The 21,282-nt window shown below is 40.6% G+C and overlaps 1 protein-coding gene across 1 annotated transcript; it reads right to left on the reverse strand.

The window, feature by feature from the left end:
• Positions 1-1,524: 1,524 nt before the first annotated feature.
• On the reverse strand, positions 1,525-18,921 carry cacnb2b (calcium channel, voltage-dependent, beta 2b). Its single transcript, XM_030774594.1, has 14 exons — positions 18,904-18,921; positions 9,870-9,947; positions 8,168-8,290; positions 7,687-7,826; positions 7,513-7,577; positions 7,015-7,037; positions 6,601-6,681; positions 6,261-6,319; positions 5,892-6,001; positions 5,350-5,358; positions 4,342-4,493; positions 3,706-3,801; positions 2,884-3,075; positions 1,525-2,250 (listed from the first exon to the last, which is right to left on the reverse strand). The coding sequence occupies exons 1-14, from the start codon at positions 18,919-18,921 to the stop codon at positions 1,525-1,527; spliced, it is 1,872 nt and encodes a 623-aa protein (XP_030630454.1).
• Between the last annotated feature and the right edge of the window lie 2,361 nt (positions 18,922-21,282).

The following is a 21,282-nucleotide window of genomic DNA, read 5'->3' on the forward strand; positions in this document are numbered from 1 at the left end:
GAAATGAAGTTGACAAAGAAGGTTGTTTTGTTTCTTTCTTTGTTTTAAATCAAACACTTCAACTCTTGCAGAAGTGTGTAAAACACACACACACACACCAACACACACACACACACACACACACACACGTACACACCATTTCTCACAGGAGTTTCCAGACTTCATTTCCTTTTGGTCAGACATTTTTTTCAAAACTGGTTATTACCAGTTCCTTATCCTTCACTGGTTTAAAGTGAAGGAAACACTGAATCCCTTACTGAACAGAATTAAGCTGAAAAAATATGTTTCAAATACTTGCACAGTGGTTTAGGTTGACAATTAAAAACATATTTTCTACAGCTTGTGGTTAAGTAAATAGAAATATTACAGTCCAACAGTAACTCTACACATTGTTCTCAGTCCATATCTACAAAGGCATTTATGAGGTATATACAAATGCATAGAAATAGTATTTAAGCTATACTGTCATCACAAAATGATGCATAGAGAATTCAGCACAAACAATGATCTCTGTGACTGAAAATAAGAGTCATGCTTCACAACATATGAGTGCATTAGAATATGCACCAGTCCAAGTAGATTTTGAATGTGTGTAAACTGGTACCATTAACAAAAGTTTTTTAACAGCCTTGTTCTCCAGAATGTAACGGTGTAATGCCTTCTCTGATGGGTTAATGTTATAAGTGAAATTGCAGCTCCTTTTGGAGACATGAGTAGAAAGCTAAGGAATATTTTTTCTCCTACACATATGTATGAACACAGCATACCTGGCCAGTGCAAATGCATTTTTTACCATGTGAACAGACTGTGTCCGCATAGTGTTTCTAAGCGACGGTGCTGTCAACAATTACTTCCTCTGTGATTAATCTTTTTATCCTCTTAAGCCTGTTCTAAACCAGTAATTTTCCCTCTAACTCTCTGTGTTTGCATGAATATATAAGTTTCTTTGTATGCTTGTGCAAAGGAGTCATTAAAACATGGCTAATATAGTGAACTATAATGAGAAGAGCCTGTAGTCTTCAAGCTAAGCATGGGTTACAAATAGAGAATGTGAACTGTGAAAATGTGTTGATAACAATACAGATAGCAATACCCTCCTAGGAGTTTCTGAGACATCAGCATGCGATTTTTCAAATCTCGCTCTTTTCATTCATGATAACAGTATTTGGTTCTGACCTAAGGAGCCATCTACAACAAAACTTACCTCAGTCATAAGACCAGCACGCTAATATTTTACCGTGACGTGTGAAATGATTGTTTGACAGAATTTATTGTTACAGCAAGAATACTGAGTGTCATTGTGGTCAGCAGGAATTTACGACAAAGCAAAAAAAAAGATCTTGAGAACCAGAAAGACAAAGAGAAGAAAAGATGAGGAAAAGGAAGAAGAGATGTAAAATATGTCTTATGTTGTATACAGTAAAGAAAACAATTAGCGAGGAGGAAAAGAAACTGTCCTGAATACACACTACCCAGGACCTCTGCAGCAGCGTTCACTGAGAGAGACGTGTATGTACCTCTTCATCACCGGTGAATGTACACATCTCTGTGCCAATTCTCAGGCTCGCACCGTCTGCCGTCCCTCTCGTGTTCCCTGTCTCTCTCTCTGTCCCTGTCTCTGTCTCTGTACCTGTCTCGCTCTCTGCCTTGGTAGTGGTGCTGACTATGATGAGTGTGGGTGTAGTGGTGGACGTAGTCCGACCGGAGCTGGTTCTGGTGCCGGTGTTGCCTGTTGCGTTCGTTGTGCTCTAGCTCGTAGTCCCGTCCGCGGTGCGGGACATCTGCCTGAACGTCAGTGTTGCCACGGTGATGATGATGGTGGTGATGGTGGTGATGGTGATTGTGATGGTGATGGTTGTGGTCTCTGTGACCAGCAGTCCTATGGTAGACGTCCGTGTCTGGCTCTTCCTCGTCCAGGAGCACGCGTCTGCGACGTGGTTCCTCGTACATCGAGTCCTTACTGGGAAGCATCTCCATGTCGACAGGCTGCTGGTGGGAGTGGTGGTGTTGGTGGTTCTGGTGCTCAGTCCTATTAGAGCGGTGGTGATGATGGTGATGGTGGTGAGCGTGTTGTGGTCTTTTTGGCTCAATCCTCAGGAGTCTCTCTTCTTCCTCCCTCTCAACCTCCTCATCCCTCTGTTCCTGGAGCTCAGAGAACTCCTCCTCTTCCTCCTCCTCCTCGTCCTCCTCCTGGTTCTCCTGAGAACCTTTCCTCTTCGTCGCTGCCATCCTTTTGTTCTTGTGTTCATCCTGCAGTCAAAATTAGTGATATGGCTCAGATTGAAGTCTAACAGAATTACACAAACACACACACACACACACACACACAAACTTTCTCTGTATCCAAGACCAAATAAGCATGCAATATTCATAGCATGCTTTGAGGAGCTTCGTGTGTTTTGAGAAGAGAGGCTAGATCTACTATGCTACAACAGTAGAACTAACACTATTGCTCTGGAATTGCTAATGCTCTAAGTCCAGAATTCAAAGGGCAGTCTAACCTAATGTCCATCATGGCTCACTCACCAGCAGGACTTTAAGGCCTCTGTCAATTTCCAATAAAGTGGTTAGTAGGTGGGGGGAAATGAAAATGTTGTCATAAAAATAAAATAAACATCTCAAATTCACAATACGTAATGGTGAATGTGTGGACAGGAAAATAAAGATGAATTAAAGTACAAATGCATGAATGACTCATCTACCTTTCTATTTTTCTTGGGGGGGGGGGGGGGGCATAGAAAGGGCATGATTTCCACATACAAGAGTTCTGGTGTGCAAAGTATTTGATTTGTATAAATCTGCCCCCTCCAAGCTGGAAACCAGTTGGTTTGTATAGTAATGTGACTATTCAAAACCGTAAGGGGGCATATTACTGCCCTGTACCTTTGCAGGAGCTGGTACTTTTGCAGGTGTAGGACTGGTGGGTAGTGTGTTTTCTGCCAGTTTTTCCAACATGGGATTGACAGGCTCCATCTCAGGGGGGTGGGTGGCCCTCCAGTAGGCCTCCAGGTAATCAGCAATGTGCTCACAGGCATCCGACAACTGGTTCTCATCCAAGATGACATCAAATATCTCCTGCAAATCAAAACGGGAGGTGGAAACAGATTGGTTTTTTACAGAGCAGACAAATTACTGGCGGGCTAAGGAAGTTCACTTGTAACAAGAGGAAGGCAAAAGAAACACAGAGAAACAAATCTATGTCATTGTGTACCTTACTGCTCTCTTACGGTGGCTGTAACAGTGGGTATTTTAAAAATAACGCGCCCCTGATAGTGAAATTAGCCAGACTCTGATTACAACCTCGAGCAAGATTTTGATGAGGGTACAGGGAAGAAACAAGGTCAGTGGAGAAAGAGAAGAAAGAGGTAATCATTGATATTACAGTGATTATTTTTTAACTGGGGCTTTCCAGTAAAGCACTAAAAGTATTACCGCTATGTGAATCAGAGGGTTTGTATTTAAGGCCCACAAAACATTCACTAAAAAGCTGAGTGATGGAAAAAGATCCACAAACTGGATCAAAGCGTATCTTATAACCTGTGCATGTTGTAAGCACAGGGAATTTGAAAACAATGCAGTAGGTATGCACAACTTCGTGAGACATAATTGCTCTAAAATTGCATTAAAATAATACCTTTGTCAGGGCACAGCATTGAATATAAAAGACAAACATTATTATGAATGGACTGTAGGGGGCACTCTTACATTGGGACATTGGGCCAGTTTGTCTGCAGCCACCATTTGGACATTGAGATGTTTGGTCTGAGACTTTCCCCTTGTCTTGATCAGTCTTGCTAGGACCTAATGTGAAAAAGAGGAAAAAGGAAGATTTATGATTTATGGTAAAGTTATTATTACACTAAATTTATCACATCTGGACTCTGCACACCATCCTGTGGTGCCTCTCTTCAAAGTTATGATGTGTGACAAAAGACTTAGCGAAAATCCACAAGTTTCCATTGAGTTATGCACTCAAAAAGGGATTCGTTTTAGATTTTAAATTTAACAACATGCTAAATGTTTGAAAACACTATTTATGTGGTTTAGTAGGTTGGTGGTTGTGCCAGTTGCTATGACAGGAATGTTCTAAAGACCTTTCAATAAAGTTTTATTGATACAATAAATCAAAACATTTTGCGTATAACATTCTTTGAACTTTAAAAACTCCACGTCGTTCAAAGAGTGTTAGGAAACCCAGAAATAATTCAAAAAGTGGTGAAGAGTTTGGTTAAACCAGCACACAAAATGTTCACAAACAGCACAGGGACCCTGTGTTCTTCCAGACCTCAACATTTTTGTCCGGGTAGAACTTCAGCAGATACTGTAATTGTAGGGACTTACTTTGGGGGACGAGATCTTGACGTAGACCAGAATTGGTGCAAGGGAGGTCTTGCTGAGCTGGAGTGGGTGGTTTATGGTGTCCGCATCTAGAACAACCAGCTGTAGGCTACGGGCCAGTTCAAAGATCCGCTCGACTTCCCCCTGGATCTGGGCTGCAAGGGATAGTGGAGGAAGATGTAGTAAACCAATCATCCAAACAAAAGAAACCACAAACCTTTAACCAATCAAACAACCATCATCTTCATTTATAGCATAGCCCATTGTGAGCATCTATTAATAGCCTCCATAAATGAAACACAGCATTCACTCGATGAAGTGTCTTATTCACCAACGCTGATAGTTCTTTCGGAACCAAGCGCCCTCCATCTAACCTCTTGTCTTTCTGATCCTATATTAAAATCTCCCGCCTACTGTTTTCAGGATTACACTGTTTTGTGACTCAATACACTGTCAAAAATAGCAAGACATCTGCTGTAACACTGATAAGGATGTTCTTCAAAAATAGTATATTGAGATTTAAGTAAATGCATTGACAGATTCAGCAGACATACATAGTACTTAAAAGAAAGATTCAGTCCTGAAGCTTAACATAGTCATCTGAGTAAAGGATTAGTCATGCCTGCTAAGCGCTCTGTAAAGTTATGAGTCTAGCAATGCACAGTCAGCTTACAGACAGAGAGAAAATTAAACAAAGGCCTGCATAGAAAATCGCCACTTTATTTTGTCAACATCACAACCGTTCTTGCTCTGTACTAAAATCCACTCTCACTGTAACATAGAGAACTTTGTCTTGTATTATTTGGAATGGAAAAAAAAAACTCTAGATCATTCCATTCCAAAGCTTAAATGTATAAATTTAACTTGTACTGAAAGACCCAAGCCAAAGTTTCCATGTCATAACATTAGGCTGACAATCACAGATGATGCTTGCTAACAGGGTAGCCCAGGTGAAACCAATGGGAGAAGGTCAGGGGTAGCAAAGACACACTACTGATGTATGATACATACCAGCAGCATCTGAGGCAAGACAGCAAAGTGAGGAACAGAGCGGAGAAAACCAGTGTTCAGTACTCTTATCCAGCCTAATTGAGAGCTAGCTAAATGCTACAGCTACACACTCTCCAGTAACAGGGAAACATCTCACCATTTGGTCCATAATTTTTAGAAAAAAAGGGGGAAGCTGAGGAAGTCAATTCCTGATGAGTAATGGATTGTTCTGGAAGTGCTGACCAAGTTTCTCGTGGATCAAAAAATTACTTGCTAAAGGCCGATAGTAAGAAATACCATGGCCGATCACTGGCTGCGTGACAGGTTTTGTCTGAGCTCAAAATTGAGCAAAGTTAAAGGTAAACCTGTTAACTTTTTAAACTTATACTTGATCAAATTTCCACAGGAGCTGGCTAAACTATTTATTGTCATAAACCTGCGATCTCAAAAATGATACACCATTACGGTATCCGAGAATTAATCCAACTTTGGAAAACAAATAAATAAATAAAACAAAGGGGGAGTCTGAGACAAGTGTAAATAAAACTCCTGGTTAGTCATACCCAGGCTGGAGCGGGTGTTGGAGCGATCCATTATGGCATGCTTGCCCGGGTTGTTTAATATAGAACGCTTTGCAAGAGCGATGTCAGCCGTGACCCGAGTGATGGTTATTCTGAAAACACACACACACACACACACACACACACACACACACAAAAACATTCAAATTATAAAGATTAGACAATTGAGAGATTATAGCTAAAGTGCACTGAACGATAATCAACCCACTATTTTCAAATAAATACACCTTTAAAAACGAAATAAATTTTGGATGCAGCAAAAAAAGGACGGTTAAGGAGGGTTGGTACTAGAGAGTTACGGTGGATCTGTGAACATGCTCACAAGTGTATATGTCTGCATTCACAGCTTACCTCCCCTCAAATCTGTGTTTTAAAAAGTCAAAGAGAGCTTTTTGCATCATGTCTGTAACCTGCAATAAAAAGGGTCACAACTTAACATGAAGTACGGGCAAAGCAGTTACACAAAAGAGTCACATTGCTCCAATATCAGACAGTTAGACAACAGAAACTGAGACAGAACAGAATGTCTCTGAATACGTCCAATAATGCCAATCATATTAATGGATACTTTATGACAGTGTGAATAAGGACAGAGCAGGTGACTCAGCAGCCCAGCACATGGTCGTCATATCATCAGTGCTTATGTGTCTGTGTGTGTGTGTGTGTGTGTGTGTGTACGTGTCTTATTCACCTCATAGCCCTTGAGTGAAGGCCCAATCAGCACAACAGGACGCATTGAAGGCACAACGTCATATGCAGCTAACTGTTCCCCCTGAGACAACCAAGAGAGCAAAGCAAAGATCAGATTGGCCTTTCTCTCTTTCTTTCTCTCTCTCTCTCTCTCTCTCTACCTGTCTACACACACACACACACACACACACCACACACACAAGCAGTAACAGAAAGAAGCGACTAAGCATATCATATTTATCAGCAAGCTCTATACAGTTTCAATACATCAGTAATTACTAATGTTGACATTCATAGCTGTAAACTGTGCATAAATAGTTAAATACTACATAAATACTGCATACCACTACTTTCATGTTGATAAACTTTCATACATTGCATATACACAATAATGCACATAGACACACTCACTTACCGATTTCTTCTTCACCTGTTGAACTGCAGTGTAAGAAAGAGAAAAGTAACATAAATAAATTATGACTTGCACAGAGGCAAAATGGTGTAATACCCATTCACTTACCCAAACACACACACACGCACACACACGCGCACGCACACATCATGCCTGTATTTGGACTGGTCTAAGTTTGATTAGTTGTTCACTGTCTCCTGGGTCTAAAACAGGGAGGACTACGCCAGCCATACATAGATATGAACTTTAACTCACTTTAGTTTGTTATGGCAAATATTTTGACAAAAAAAGGCAGTACTCATATTAACAACTGATAATAAGAGTGCTTGTTAATTTAGAGACAAAAAGACTTACATAACAAGCATAAATTACAGACAGGCACATCTAAAACTCCTAAGCATAGTTGAATAATCATTTCACACCATGAGTATTCAATACTTTATCATTTTATTTCTTTCTGACTTTACATAAAAGAAGAGGTCAAATCAAACCTAGGTATACCTGTAGGAGGAGGGGCAGCTTTCTTTGAATTCAAATCATTATTCTGAGCAGCACTTGCTGCTTTACTGAAATGACATGAAAATGAAGGAAAACAATGTAAGACATCATATCTGTGCATAACATTTTTATGGTAAAACATGTTGCTTCATCGTGGAAACAGAAGAAGTTGTATACTTGGCTAGGGCTTTGGCAGCCTTGCGGGCCTGCACCTCTCTCCTGATCAGGATGGTCTCCAGGTTCACGGGGCTGGGGATAAAACCCACCTCTCCTCCCTCCTTCACTGGCCGCCCAATCCACCAGTCATTATTAAACTTCTGAAAAAGTGTGTGAAGTGTGTGTGTGTGTGTGTGAGTTTGTGAGTTTGTGAGAGAGAGAGAGAGAGAGAGAGAGAGAGAGAAGGAGAGAGAGAGGGAATAATCAACATTATTACAACGTTTAAACAAAATTTTTAATTTCCTATGCACAAATCTGTTTGACCAGAGTGATTATCTGAATTCATAGTCACTCTAACTCATGTGAATAATCACTGTCTTTTTTTTTTTTCCTAAACCACACTTAGGAGCAGAGCTGGGAATAGATGGAAGTCGGTGTTTATTACACATTCTGCAGATGCTCTGATTGACAGAATGTGTTGAGTGTGTTGAGTGGTGCTGACCTCTTTGATGTGCAGGAAGTCTTTTGCCTCAAAGGAAACACCATGCCCTGGCATAGGAACATTATCGTCATCGGCAGGAGTGTAGGTGAAGTTTGTGCGCACAGCAAATGCCACAGGTTTAAACTGCCCACAGTGTCCGGGTGCCAAGAGAAAACATTAAGAGGGTTACATTAATCACGCCATGAAGAGTTTCATTAATATATATATATGAACATATTAATATATATGAACAACCATCATAAAAGTGTTAATTTGTCACATCTAATTAGAAAGGGAACACCGCCAAATGAAGCGTGAGCTGCTTTTTTGTGTCTTCTAATTTATTGCTCGTTGCACATGCATAATGTGCGTTTTACGAGAGGGTCAGGTATGTTCTGAATGCATATGAGCGAGTGTGACTGAATGAATGCGGTTTGACTCCACGCAGGACGCAGTGAGACAGAAATCCTGCTGACATCAGCATCAGAGAGCAACCACATGTGCTGCATCACCCCAGGCATCTTCCTAATAATAGCTTTCATTCATTTACTTTAGAAACTGATTGAGATGCATGGAGTCATTCTCAAACGGTTCAATAGCAGTCCACTGAGGGGAAATACAGTGAGAGAGAGAGAGGGATAAATGAATGCTTCTATAACGTGTGTTTGTGCGGCAATGAGATGTCAGTGAGAGCTAAATAGAACGCTTATGCTGGTATTCCATCATGTATTACATAAAATTAGATATTACAGTTTTCTCGCTGCGTTCATTCCTAGCTAAAACAGACACGCAATGACAGTTAAAATGCTTTATGAAAGCTTAAATGGATCAAACGCCCTCCTAACTGCTGGCACAGCAATGAACTTCGGTCCATACGGATTCTAACGGAAATCAGAATTAAAGACCCCCCCCCCCCCCCCCCCCCCCCCCCCCCCCCCCCCCCCCGACCCCAGACCCCTCCACAACTACGCTTATCTATCTAGTAGTCAATTAAGGTACACAGCGATCTGAATTGTGTCCACATCCTGCGGGCACTGTTTTTCATACGTATCAGTCATCAACTGAGAGACACCGTTTTTAGACAGCTCTTTTATAACTTCAGTCTGTACAACCTTGTGTGGTCGTAGTTGTCCGAAAAATGATGCTGCTTAAACCACAGATTTATTGAGTTTCTTACAACAATCTGTCCCTAAAATCCAGTGTATTGACCCAGTGTCTCTCTGAGTAGATCTCATTAAAGATAGAATGAAATCTCTGCATCTTGACATTCAGGAAGTAATTGTTCCTGGTGGGTAGGAAATGCTCAGTGGGACAGACGAAAATGAGACAAGACGTTGTCCGTTTCTGGGCCTTAATTAAAGAATTCCTATGGGCGTTTCCGTCTGTTTCTGATGGAACAATGACAATCTGAAAGGAGTACATTCAGTGACCAACAAGAAAAACAGAACATTATGACATCGTGTGTTTGATGTTTCTTACTGACAAATGTGTTACAATGAAAATCTAATCTTCGCTCCTTTTTTTTTTTTTTTTTTTTTACCCTGTCATTTGATATTTTAACTGGGTTTGGACATCACATTGAAAAATGACAGAAGGTAACTGGTTGGTGCCTGTTTCTTATGATTAATGATTAAAAATGGTCAACAACTGATGGAATGAAACACAGTTAAAAGAAGAGAAATCCAAACATGACTCAGAGAGCATGGTAGGAAACGGTGAACACCTTGGCCTTCTCCAGTTGCACCTGAGCATTCTTCTCTTTCTCCTCAATAGCACCTGAGTCCTGACGGTCCGCCGAACCCTGACACAACCACAGAGAGAGAGAGAGACGGAGAGAAAGAGAGTCACAGAGGAGTGCAAGGAAAAGACATAGGAGAGCATCATGCATCAAAAAAGTATTAAAAAGCGTTAATACAGTAAATAGCTACGTAAGGGAAAACAAGAGTGATGGATCGAACAGAGAAAGAGAGGGAGAGAGAGAAAGAGAGATAGAGACAGAGAGAGAGAGAGAAAGAGAGACAGACAGAGAGAGAGAGACAGAGGGGGAGAGAGAACACAATTTATGAACTAAAAATTCATTTTCCTGTACTTAGTACAAAATTCCTCTGATGCACCCTGGCTCTTCCTGTTACTCAATGATATTATCCAACACATGCAAAGACTCCCCCGCACACACACAGTCACAGGCACACAGACAGACACACACACACACATACACACTCACACACACATGCGCAGATATAGCTCAGATCCTAATGTTTGGGCTACAGCTGACCTGGATTTAACTGGACTGCATACACAGCACTAAGTTAATGTCCTGGCAGCTTCTCCAACTCACAATCACAAGCCATTCCACTTGTGTAATTCATTCATTTAAGACCTTACCACAGTGTCTCCGAGCATTAACTGGGCAAATATCGCTACATATAATGACATCGTGTGCCACTAAAGCATTGACTGAAATTGTAAGTCGTTAATATTTAGCTAACAGTGTTGATGCTCTAGCTGTAGGATGCTTATGGGTTCAGAGATGTGTTGACCTAAAATGAGTTTATTTCGCTGCGCAGATAATGGCTGACATATCACTGAGTCGTAAATGATCTCTGGCTTTCACCTTCAAGGCTCCTTCCACACAAATTGCATTACTAACTGAGGGTACCAAGTAAAGTCCCGCAGTAGACTGCTCTGCAATCTCAGGCAATATGCGCTGAAGGTAAAGCAATGATACCTTACTCAGAAATTGGCCATTTAAAATTCCATGATATTTTCAATAGGAAATTATCTTCTAGTCCATCCATCAGTTCCATCCTAACTGTCCCTTAACAGCTTGCCATTATAACAAACTCTACATGAAGGATAAATTTGTATCAGCCTATTGTGTGTCATGTCACAGAGGAGGGGTGTTTGGGTACTCTGACCAATGGCATAATGGTCAAATTTAAGTTTTGCTATTCTGGCACAAAACAAAGCTCAAAAAACAAACAAGCAAACCAATAAATAGAGATTGATCCACAACGTGCCTGTCTCTCAGGGAAAGGTTTTATTAGGGAATATAATAATAAAGCTCAGAGACATGCCAGGACAGAACTGTGAAGATGAAAAATATGAGGATCCTGGTAGTTTCTTTATCAGTAACAGAAATGAAAGCAACGCGTTAGAAGAGCATTGTTTGCGCTTGAAGAAGGACTAATGAGGACTAATGAGAAGATGGGATTTCAGAAAGGGTGGGGGGAAGAAGAAAAGACATGAAGAAGAGATAGGGAGAGAACAGGAGGGAGGGAGAGGAAGGGCAGGGCTATGTACAGGCTCTTGTTTGTGTTTATTCGTGTTTTGCCATAGACATCTGCTCACACAGCGCCATTCTTCCTGCAGCTCAGAGTCATGCAGAGAGCAGTACAAAACACCACGCGGTTATTCAGCAATGCCCCAGTCAGTGGGAACTGTCCACCAGAAACAGAGGAGAGCACAATCGCACAAATTTAAAATAAATAATTAAAATAAATAAATAAATAAATAAATAAAATGCTGAAACGAACACCTGTTTTACAACATCCAAAACAAAGTTTCAACGACACAATTACGTTCATAGGAGGGAACCTTAGTATTGAAATACCGTGTTTGTATGATAATTGAACACAGACGCTAGCTAGCAGATCATGAAGGTGACTTCTGACTCATAGACCTTCCCAGAACATGTTAATCTTACTCCAGCGCGCTCTTGCTTTTTTGGCAGCGTTAGAAATGTATGTGTTATTAAGATGGACGCCCTCCCCCAAAAAATCAAATATCCCAGTGATTGTGGCATTGGGAGCCAGCTGGCAATGTATGAACCTCCAGAGGATAAAGCTAACGTGTCCTCTGGAGATGTGTCCTTAAACAGGTTTGTGAAAGGTTGACAGACCACAGAATGAATATATTCAGGCGGACAGCTGTGAGGCACTGCAATGAACATTCAGATATCACCTACTATAGCCTCATATAAAACAAAAGGAAAATCTTATTTCTAGTTCTACCTCAGACTCATTTACTCCCTATATAACCTAGATCTTGTTTTTTTTGGGGTTTTTTTTTTTTGTGAATGAATGAGTTTGTGCTAAGTGGGTCAAAAAGACTGGTTTTACTTTCAGGCCTAATTTAAACTGTCCCTTTGCTCTCTTCCAAATAGATCTGGGTAGTCTCCAAACTTCAGCATATCTGATGGTTACATTTCTAGAAACGTCCTGGAGGAAAGAGTTTGGCAGCTCTCTCATTTCTGATTATATTCCCTGTTCACCTCAGAGTAACGGGCTACCCACTGACTTTTAAGGGAACTGAACATTTTTTTCTAAGGAATTTTGGGAGGTCGTGTATTCAAATACATGTTTTTTAGAGAACCATGCAAGAGTGTTGTGATATTCTTGCCTGCCTTGTGTTGGTTTGTGATTATCACAGAGTGGAAACAAACATCAAAAGTGGCTGTTTAATTTCCTACAGCAGATGTGTAAATCTCTCAGAAAGCAGTGAGTGAGTTTTGTGAGTTTTGATATTCACAGAAAATGATGAAATGGACATGCCAGAGAGAGGATTTCTCCCAGAACACTCTGTTTGGCCAAGGCATATTTCAGGCAGAGAAACACTTACAGGTACAACGCACACAAGCAGAATCATCACCCAGCGAGCAGGAAGCATGAGGGAACACATCTCTCGCTGCAATCCGGTGAGAGGATTAGACTCCTGGGGAGTTCTGATTCAGAACAGTGGCAAAGTAATGCAAAGTGCTTAGGCAGTGTGGACTCCACAAGGTGGGGTTTCAGTGCAAGACAGGAGCTGAGATCAGATCACTGATTAAAAACGAATGGTCAGAAAATTAGATGACATGCAAAACTTATTATATTGTTTGTATGCCGTTCTATTTGTACGCGTTAACGAACAATCATTAGACGTGCAGTTAGCAGTGATTTGTTTTGGGGTTTTTTTTCCTTTTTGGTTAAATCTCCAAAATCTCTCCCACTCTCTCTAACCACTGAATCTTACAATTCTGAGCTGTTGCACTGAAGCTCAACTGACTTGGCACTGTGAGGGTTATTGTATTCTGCTACAAGTGTGAGGAATGTTGGATACAGCAGAATGCAGCACCATAAGAGGTTGCCATGGAAACCTCCAAAAGAAAGGAGATGCAGGCTAAGCATAACTTGCACCTCTGCATTTTAACGTCAACATACATTAATAATTAAATACGATGATACGAGGATCACATGATGACGATGATGATGATGACGACGGTGATGATGATAACAATTCCACAATAGCATTTTATGTACCACAGAATAAATCACAAGATTTTACTCCTGACAGTTTAACTGTTCAATGATAATCATTTCTCTTTTCTTTCTTCTTCTGTCTGTTTTACAACCACTTGGAGTTTGGCTAAGCCGATCCCATACACACACACACACACACACACACTCAAACTGACTCTCAGTGGGAGCATCTATAAGACTCTGGTCTCGCCAGGAAAAACACAGAGTACTAACCAAAGGAAAAAAAAAAATCAAATCAAGGTTAAGTGGTGGATCAGAGAGACTGCTGATCTATCACGGAACAAGAGGAGTGGTACTGAAGATAAAGAGATTTTCAGCCCACTCACCTTTGGAACAACAAATTCCCATTTCTTTAAGTACATAAGAAAATCAATAGATTTACTATAAAAAGCACTTTGAACATTTTTAGACAATATAGCACTCTGTCTGCGCAACTGCCATGTCTTTAAAATACATATTCAAATGATCAAAGCTGAATAATTATACGCTAATTCAAGTGTTATATGAAAGAAAAACTTCAGAAGTTATAAAACATTATGAAAGGAATGTTTTTTAGCCCTTTCCTAATAAGGTTTGTCTATGCAGAAGTTATCTGTGATCTAGGATGTTTAATTCAATGCAAGGTCAAACATAATCTGTCTGAGACATCTTGTTTTCTTGAATGACTTTTTGAATGTCTTAGGATGTCTTTTTATTGACTGATTGATTTAAACTCATTTCTATAATTGAATGTGTTGCTCTGTCAGTATACTGGTGACTGAGATCAAGTCATACCCTGTAAAGAACTAATGGTTTCTGTCCCCTGTAGATGGCTGTGCTCGACACTACAATATAGAGGAGTTCAGTGATCTAATTAAGAATAATTTCCTACCTGTCACTAAATGAGCTCTGGCAGAACTCCCAGGTGTTCAAAGTCTCTGAGCTCATGCCAATGGAAAATGTTACTGCTACTATTTGCTTAGAGCAAGTTGTCATTTTGCATGGTTTCATTCTTTCATTTTACACTCCGTGCCTGAATGATAACACTACCATTTGCTTCTTTTATGTTTTTGCCCATTTTTCCTTTCCTTGCCATATCAGTCAACACTATAAGTCACTTCTCTCAGAGGGGTGACTGGTATTTTGCCCCTGTGCTGGGCTGTCTATTGCTCCATGCCGTATGACTGCAAATTTAAAGCAGAATTCGGTTCTGATTTAAGGCCAAGCAAAGTTTAGCAATGTTAAATTAAAAAATGGCTTGTATAGTGATAAAACAACACTTCAATCCTTTGGACAGACATTAAGTCCAAAATCACAACATGATATTTTCATCTACAGAGCAATTGAGGTCAAATTTCTTTGATGAATGGCATTAAGAGAGACCATAAAAAAGGTTGCTGCTTACAAAGGGAGCAAAAATCATCTCTCGTAAGCAGTGGTGGACAGTAACAAAGTACATGTTCTGTTCTTAAGTACCTTTTTCAAGTATCTGTCCATTATTCAACCATTTTTGAAGACTTTTACTTCCACTCTGTTGCATATCTAAATGTTTTATTTTGAGTCCACTACATTTTTGCAACATCCATCGTTCCTTGTTACTTTACAGTGGGAACGCAAAAAAAAAAAAAACCTCATCTAAAATATGTCAAATAGACACGGGGGGAAAATCGATACAGTTATGTATCGCGATTTTTTTGTGTGGCGATTCTTGTATCGTCACACTTGCTCCAAAATCATTTTTAGTTTATTTGATTAAATTCGAAGTGGTGAAACATTGCCGTTCCTCTATCGTCCTACAGGTGATGCGCTCTAAAATATTCATATATTGGCAGGCAGCACAGCATCCCAAGTGGTAGGAGCGAATTTTTTGCTAACTTTGTGTAGAAATAATTATGGCGGGTGACAGACTGGAGATACATGCTGCCCCTCCACATTTCAAGTCAAATGTACGGAGGAACTTTGGCTTTCTTAATTTAAGTGGTAAAGGGGAGTTGGATATGAGCCATGCTGTATGCCAACTGTGTCACGCTAAAGTTAAGTATTGCGGTAATACGACAACATACGGGACCATATTACTCGACACCATCCTTAGTTATACAAAGCAGCAGAGAAAACAAAACCTGTTGCTAGCAGCCAACAACAAACGCTGGACACAAGTTTGAACAAAATTCCTAGCAGCTCAGATAAAGCTAAGCGCATCACAACGTCAATTGCCCATTTTATATGTAAAGATCTAAGGCCATACAGTGTTGTTGAAAATACCAGGGTTTCGTAATATGGTTCACACTTTAGAGCCAAGGTTACGTCATACCATAAAGGCGCTTTTTTCCGACACAGCAATACCCAACATCTACAACGAAGTAAAGATGCAAGTTAAGGAATCACTGAGTAAGTCTCATGGAGTTCCTTTAACGTGCAATGCATGGACATCAAGGGCCACTGTGTCCTATGTGACAGTAACGGCACACTACATTACAGAGGAGTGGTGCATGTCCTCTCATGTCCTCCAGACCAGACCAGCTCTTGTTTTTGCATAAAAACTTAACCATACCTAAACACTAGCTTGATGTTGCCAATGCCATGACAGCAGCAAATATTGTTTTTTGTTTACTCCTAATTTTAAGTTAAATTTTATACTGTTGAAGTAATTTTGTATAGTTTAAATGCCCCCCTTGGTTTTTGAGGGGGAAAAATGTTCCAAGGATTACATTTAATTACTCATGTTCAGTTAATTTGTGGAGCTCTTTAATAAAGCTTTGAAGATTTAAAGCTTTAGAGGTATGACTCAACTCTTTTACACGACTCAGGGTTTTAAAACTGTAACAAAAAAGCGGAAAAAATTGTAATATCGAATCGGGATATTTACAGAATTGTGATACTTACAGAATCGCAATACAAATCGAATCGGCACCTAGGTATCGTGATAATATCGTATCGGGTGGTCCCTCGAGATTCCCATCCCTAATGTCAAATGTTAAATACATATCTAGTATCATACAACAACTTGTTAGTTCCAGTCTAGTAATTAGGTTGGACAAGATCTTCGGCTCTCTGCCTACCTGTCTACAACTGAATCACAGCTGTGCTGATATCCAGTGTAACAGCATTCTCTGTGTAAAGCTTATGTGTAGCTTCTTTGGCTTAATTAGAATTTCGTAGTGACTTTAGTTTTTTCAGTGTGTCTTTTACCATACAGTATATTTGTACCTTACTTTTCACCTTTACACACTAACACTTTGCCACGTTACTTGAATTATTATTGGAAGTGGGGTTTTTTTTGTTGTTTTTGTTTGATTTTTTTTGGATACATCTTAAAAGGAAAGTTTGCCTATTCTCAAATCCTGTTTATTTCATATCTGCCACCACTCATATCTCCCTAGTGAAAATTGTTCACCCGCATTTTGACCACTCATGATCGGTATCGATGTCAGACTGATTGGCTGATCTTGCACCAACAGATCTGTGTGCCTACAGTAACATTAGAGCCTTCTCACGCAAAATGGGTAGATTATGCAAGAGGAAGGAACATATCTGATTACAAAAATAATATAACAACATTTAAACAACAATAAATCACAGAACCTTCACTTTCAACACTTAAATACATTTAAAAACAAGTATTTTTTTTTTATTATTTTAACTCAAGTGAAAATGGAGGACTTTGCAGTAATGTTCTACCAACAGTATCTCTACCTTCACTCTGTATGCTTTGCCCAACACTGCTTATAAAACTGTATCACAAAAGATGTCCCAAAAGTATTTTTTTCCTCGGTCCACAGTCTTTCTTTACACTGTGCAAATCAAATAAAATGTCCTCTGTACCATTATTTTATTAAAAACATTAATATTTGATTATATACACTTTTTTTGGTCTTATTTTATAGTCACAAACAAAAAGATAATCTGGCATAGGCAGTGTTATGTAATGAAAGCAAACCGTTTGGTCTACTGATTTTCTGTAGTAAGGAAACATGCTAGTCACTGCATACGGTTTGTTCTTACAGGGAATTTCATTTCTAAAGCAGTGTATAAAACCAGTGGGCTAGAATCAAAACAGTTTCCATGATAAACATTTGCTTTTTCTCTCATTCTCACTTTCTCTCTTCCTCTCGCTCTCTCTCTTTCTCTCTCTCTCTCTCTCTCTCCATCTCACTCTTTGCCCTATTGCTCTTGGTCATGATTGCTTCTCTGTAAGGAGATTAGGACAGCATGCGTCAATCCAGGATTTGGAGCGAAAGAGACAAACCCTAACTACACTTAGGCAGCTAACAGTGTGGAGGACAGAGCACACAGTCCAACCCTTCTCCAGCAACAGTGACACACCTTAACAACAGTCACATGCATTTATGATGTGTAAGCTTTTCTTGCTTTATATAGAATGACATGCCCATGTATTCACTATCAAACATCTTATAAGAAGCACTGCCCCTTCCTCCCAAACCCATGTCAAGTCACAGTACCATGGGAAAAATACTGATTTTATACTGAAGGGAAAGAAAAGAAAAAGGGGAGTGCATTTCAGGACATCCATGCATTGAACTCGGACAGGTATTTAATCTTTCATTGTGCGGTGAAGTAAACATTTAAAACAGAATTGCTGCAACAGCTGCAAACATGAAGACAAACTTTGAAAATAAACCGAGGCAATTATGCATTCATAGATCCAGTTAAGCTACTTCTCTCCATCTTCCAGTAGAACTATCTAGAAGCCCTGCTCTATCTCCATCTAGGCGAGAGAGGGTGTATCCAGGTTTAATGCCCCAGTGACAGCTTGTAAGAGGATTGTCCTATTCTGGGTAACAGGTACGTCCATCTCCTGCAGACTGCAATGCCTAACTGTGGAGCAGCACTGAATGCTGCCAACGCTACAAAAATCTATAAAAAAGTGGAGAAGATAGCTCTGAAAATAAATGAATAAATAAACAAGTAAATAAATAAATAAATAAATGTTTCGTCGTGATTCGCTATGTGTTTGGTGTGTACATAATAGTGTACTTATAGAAACTGCACACTGACCTCAACACTAACTCATCTCTCAGCTGAACTGTGTGTTTTATGTTAATCGTGCATCATTGCCATCATAAGATTACTCTCACACATTGAAAAGGAATATGATCAAAGAGAAACGTGAGTTCCCAGCGTCATGTTCTGCAGCCTAGGTTGTACTACGGGCAACTCATTAACCGTGTGCTACACCTCGTTTATATATTTAAACTGACCTAAACTTTAAATGGGGCCTTGTGGTGAAACCCATCAAGGTCCAAAAGCATTAGAATTGTTTTACGTATCAACAGCATCCTTCAGGAATAAACGCGTGGAGATAGCCTCTGTGGGTTACTGCTCAAAGCAACGCAACAGATGGCACCCTCTTGCAATGGCATTCTCATTTCTACCTCAGTACCTAGTCTCTCAACACACACACACACACACACACACACACACACACACACACACAGGGAGATGAGAAGCAAAATATACCTTTTTCTTGGGCGGCATACCGACAAAATCGATTTGCCTTCCTTCCCTCCACGATTAACTGTAGTAAACTCTCAGGTTTTGCTTTCAGATAAAATGGCAAATGTGTGATGACCAAGGAATATCCATGAAACGTCCCCTTAATCTGCGCTCCAGGACAGTCGACCAACTTCTTAATGTCCGCTAAGTAAGGTTGCCAGTAGATGGTGCGTATCCTAAAACTGCTTAATTTCACCGCTGTTAAAGTCCGCAGTGAGCTGTCTAGGATAATGTGCAAACTGTCCCTAGCAATGATGCCAGCCTATCCACCGGTGACCGCATCAGCAACGACGCGCACTTCCGAGCGGTGTTAGCGACTCTCGCACTGATTTATGTGTGTGTGTGTCTAGTTACCCCCGAGACTTAACGGCATTAAAGGCTTATTTCACAGCATGGCATCTGTTGCTCCACACACCATTATCTGACCTTAACTGAAGACACAAAGCCCCATTCACCTGAACGATTGGTACTCGAACTTTCTGAAACATTTTGTGGTGGCATATGCTGAGCTCGCACATCACTGTCCCGAGGGAATAGGACACCACTGACAATTCAGGAAGTCCTGAAATCGCTTTGAAATGTGCCATGAAGCCAACAGCAAAGACAATCAACTGTGTCACGAGCTTTTGCTCTGGTTCAAAATTTAAATAATTTTAAATCTCTTAACGTTTAAATTAATGTCTTAAAAAGAATTATTTACTTCTTCTGGAAAAAAAAAGAGATAAAGAAATTTATCAACTTGAAAAGGTGTGGGGTGACCAACAAGAAAAAGAAAGCTACTGTCCAAACTGAGCATTGGAGTGTTTTTCACTTGTTTGACTGACAGCGGCTGATAAAGTTCTCTCATTCAGGGGAAAATTTTAGTATGTCCAACATCAAAATCACTCGGCCTCTCAGATGGACTGTGGACCTAACGACGAGCCAGCATGCCAAAATACATTGACAGTTGGTACCTTGTGCATCCTACACATTTACGTTGCATTCTATGTATGTACTTTTATCTATGCTTTTGTTGATATTGGTCTGTGCTGAGCACAACTGCAGTCCAGACACGCTGGGGATAACAGATGGAGAGAGAGAGAGAGAGAGAGAGAGTTTCCATCAGAGCTCTTAAATCCCCAGAGACGATCTTCATTTTGGTGCCCAGAGAAACAGATACAGCTTAAACCAGCGTTATGTAAGAGGTGGGGAGGTGGGGGGGGGGGGGGGGGGGGGGGGGGGGGACGGCGGGACGGCCATCGCCGAAGAGCATTAGGCCTGCCTGAATTCCGCTAGGCAGACAGAGACATCTGGAGCACTAACCTTTCTGCCGTGCTATTATTACTGTCCCGACCAGAACACCATCATCATCATCATCATTATCATCATTAGCAGCAGCAGAAGAAGAGACGTCACAAAGTCACTGCAGGCTGCTCTAAAATGCTACTCATCACCAAATCCATCATCAGGACGCACTCCATAGTAAAGTTCTCAGATGACCGCAGTTTTACGTCTGTCTGTCTGTCTGCTGTGTCTTTGAGTCTGACTGTCTGTCTACTATTCCATCCATCCATTCATCCATTCATTTATCATAACTAGACCCACGTGTATCATCAGTGTGGGTGAATGTGGTGGGCCAAGCTAGTGTGAGGCTTGGAGGACAGTGATGGGTTTATGAAGATGCGGTGTAAATGTATGCTTGTAATGAATTTGATGAGAGTGTAAGTGAGTGTCTTTGCCAAATGATTCTGTTCTGCTTGGCAGCATTGCTGTGCCGTCAGGAACAAGAACAAGCCCAAAACATCACTTAAGCACACGGAGACAAAGCAAAAGGGGCAGAAATATATAATCCTAGTTCATTTACGTGCACATATTAGAGAGCACACACACACACACAAACACACACACATCAGTGCAAAATACAGCTGCCATGCATGCGCAAACACACACACACACTTATGCGCACACACGTGATGTGCACCCACCCACCCATACACACACACACACACACCCCCATACACACACACACACCCCCATACACACACGCACACACACACACACACACACACACGCACACACACACATCTGTCTTTAAGCTTCTTACATACAAGCATGTGCAGCACAAAGCTGTGCTTAGTAACACTGGGCTTGGAGGGCAAGGCAGACACGCACTGCTGCAGATCCAGTCACTGACTGCTACTCACCACTTCACTCTAGCCCTGCTCACTCCACTGCACCCCACCTCATTCTAACCTTCATCACCCCGCTGCAGTCCTCAGCACTCCACCTCACTGCATTCTGCCCCACTTCTATTCTATTCTATTCTATTCTAATCTATTCTATTCTATTCTATTCTATTCTATT

Source organism: Chanos chanos, chromosome 5, assembly GCF_902362185.1.
Source record: "Chanos chanos chromosome 5, fChaCha1.1, whole genome shotgun sequence".
Taxonomy (NCBI): Eukaryota; Metazoa; Chordata; class Actinopteri; order Gonorynchiformes; family Chanidae; genus Chanos; species Chanos chanos.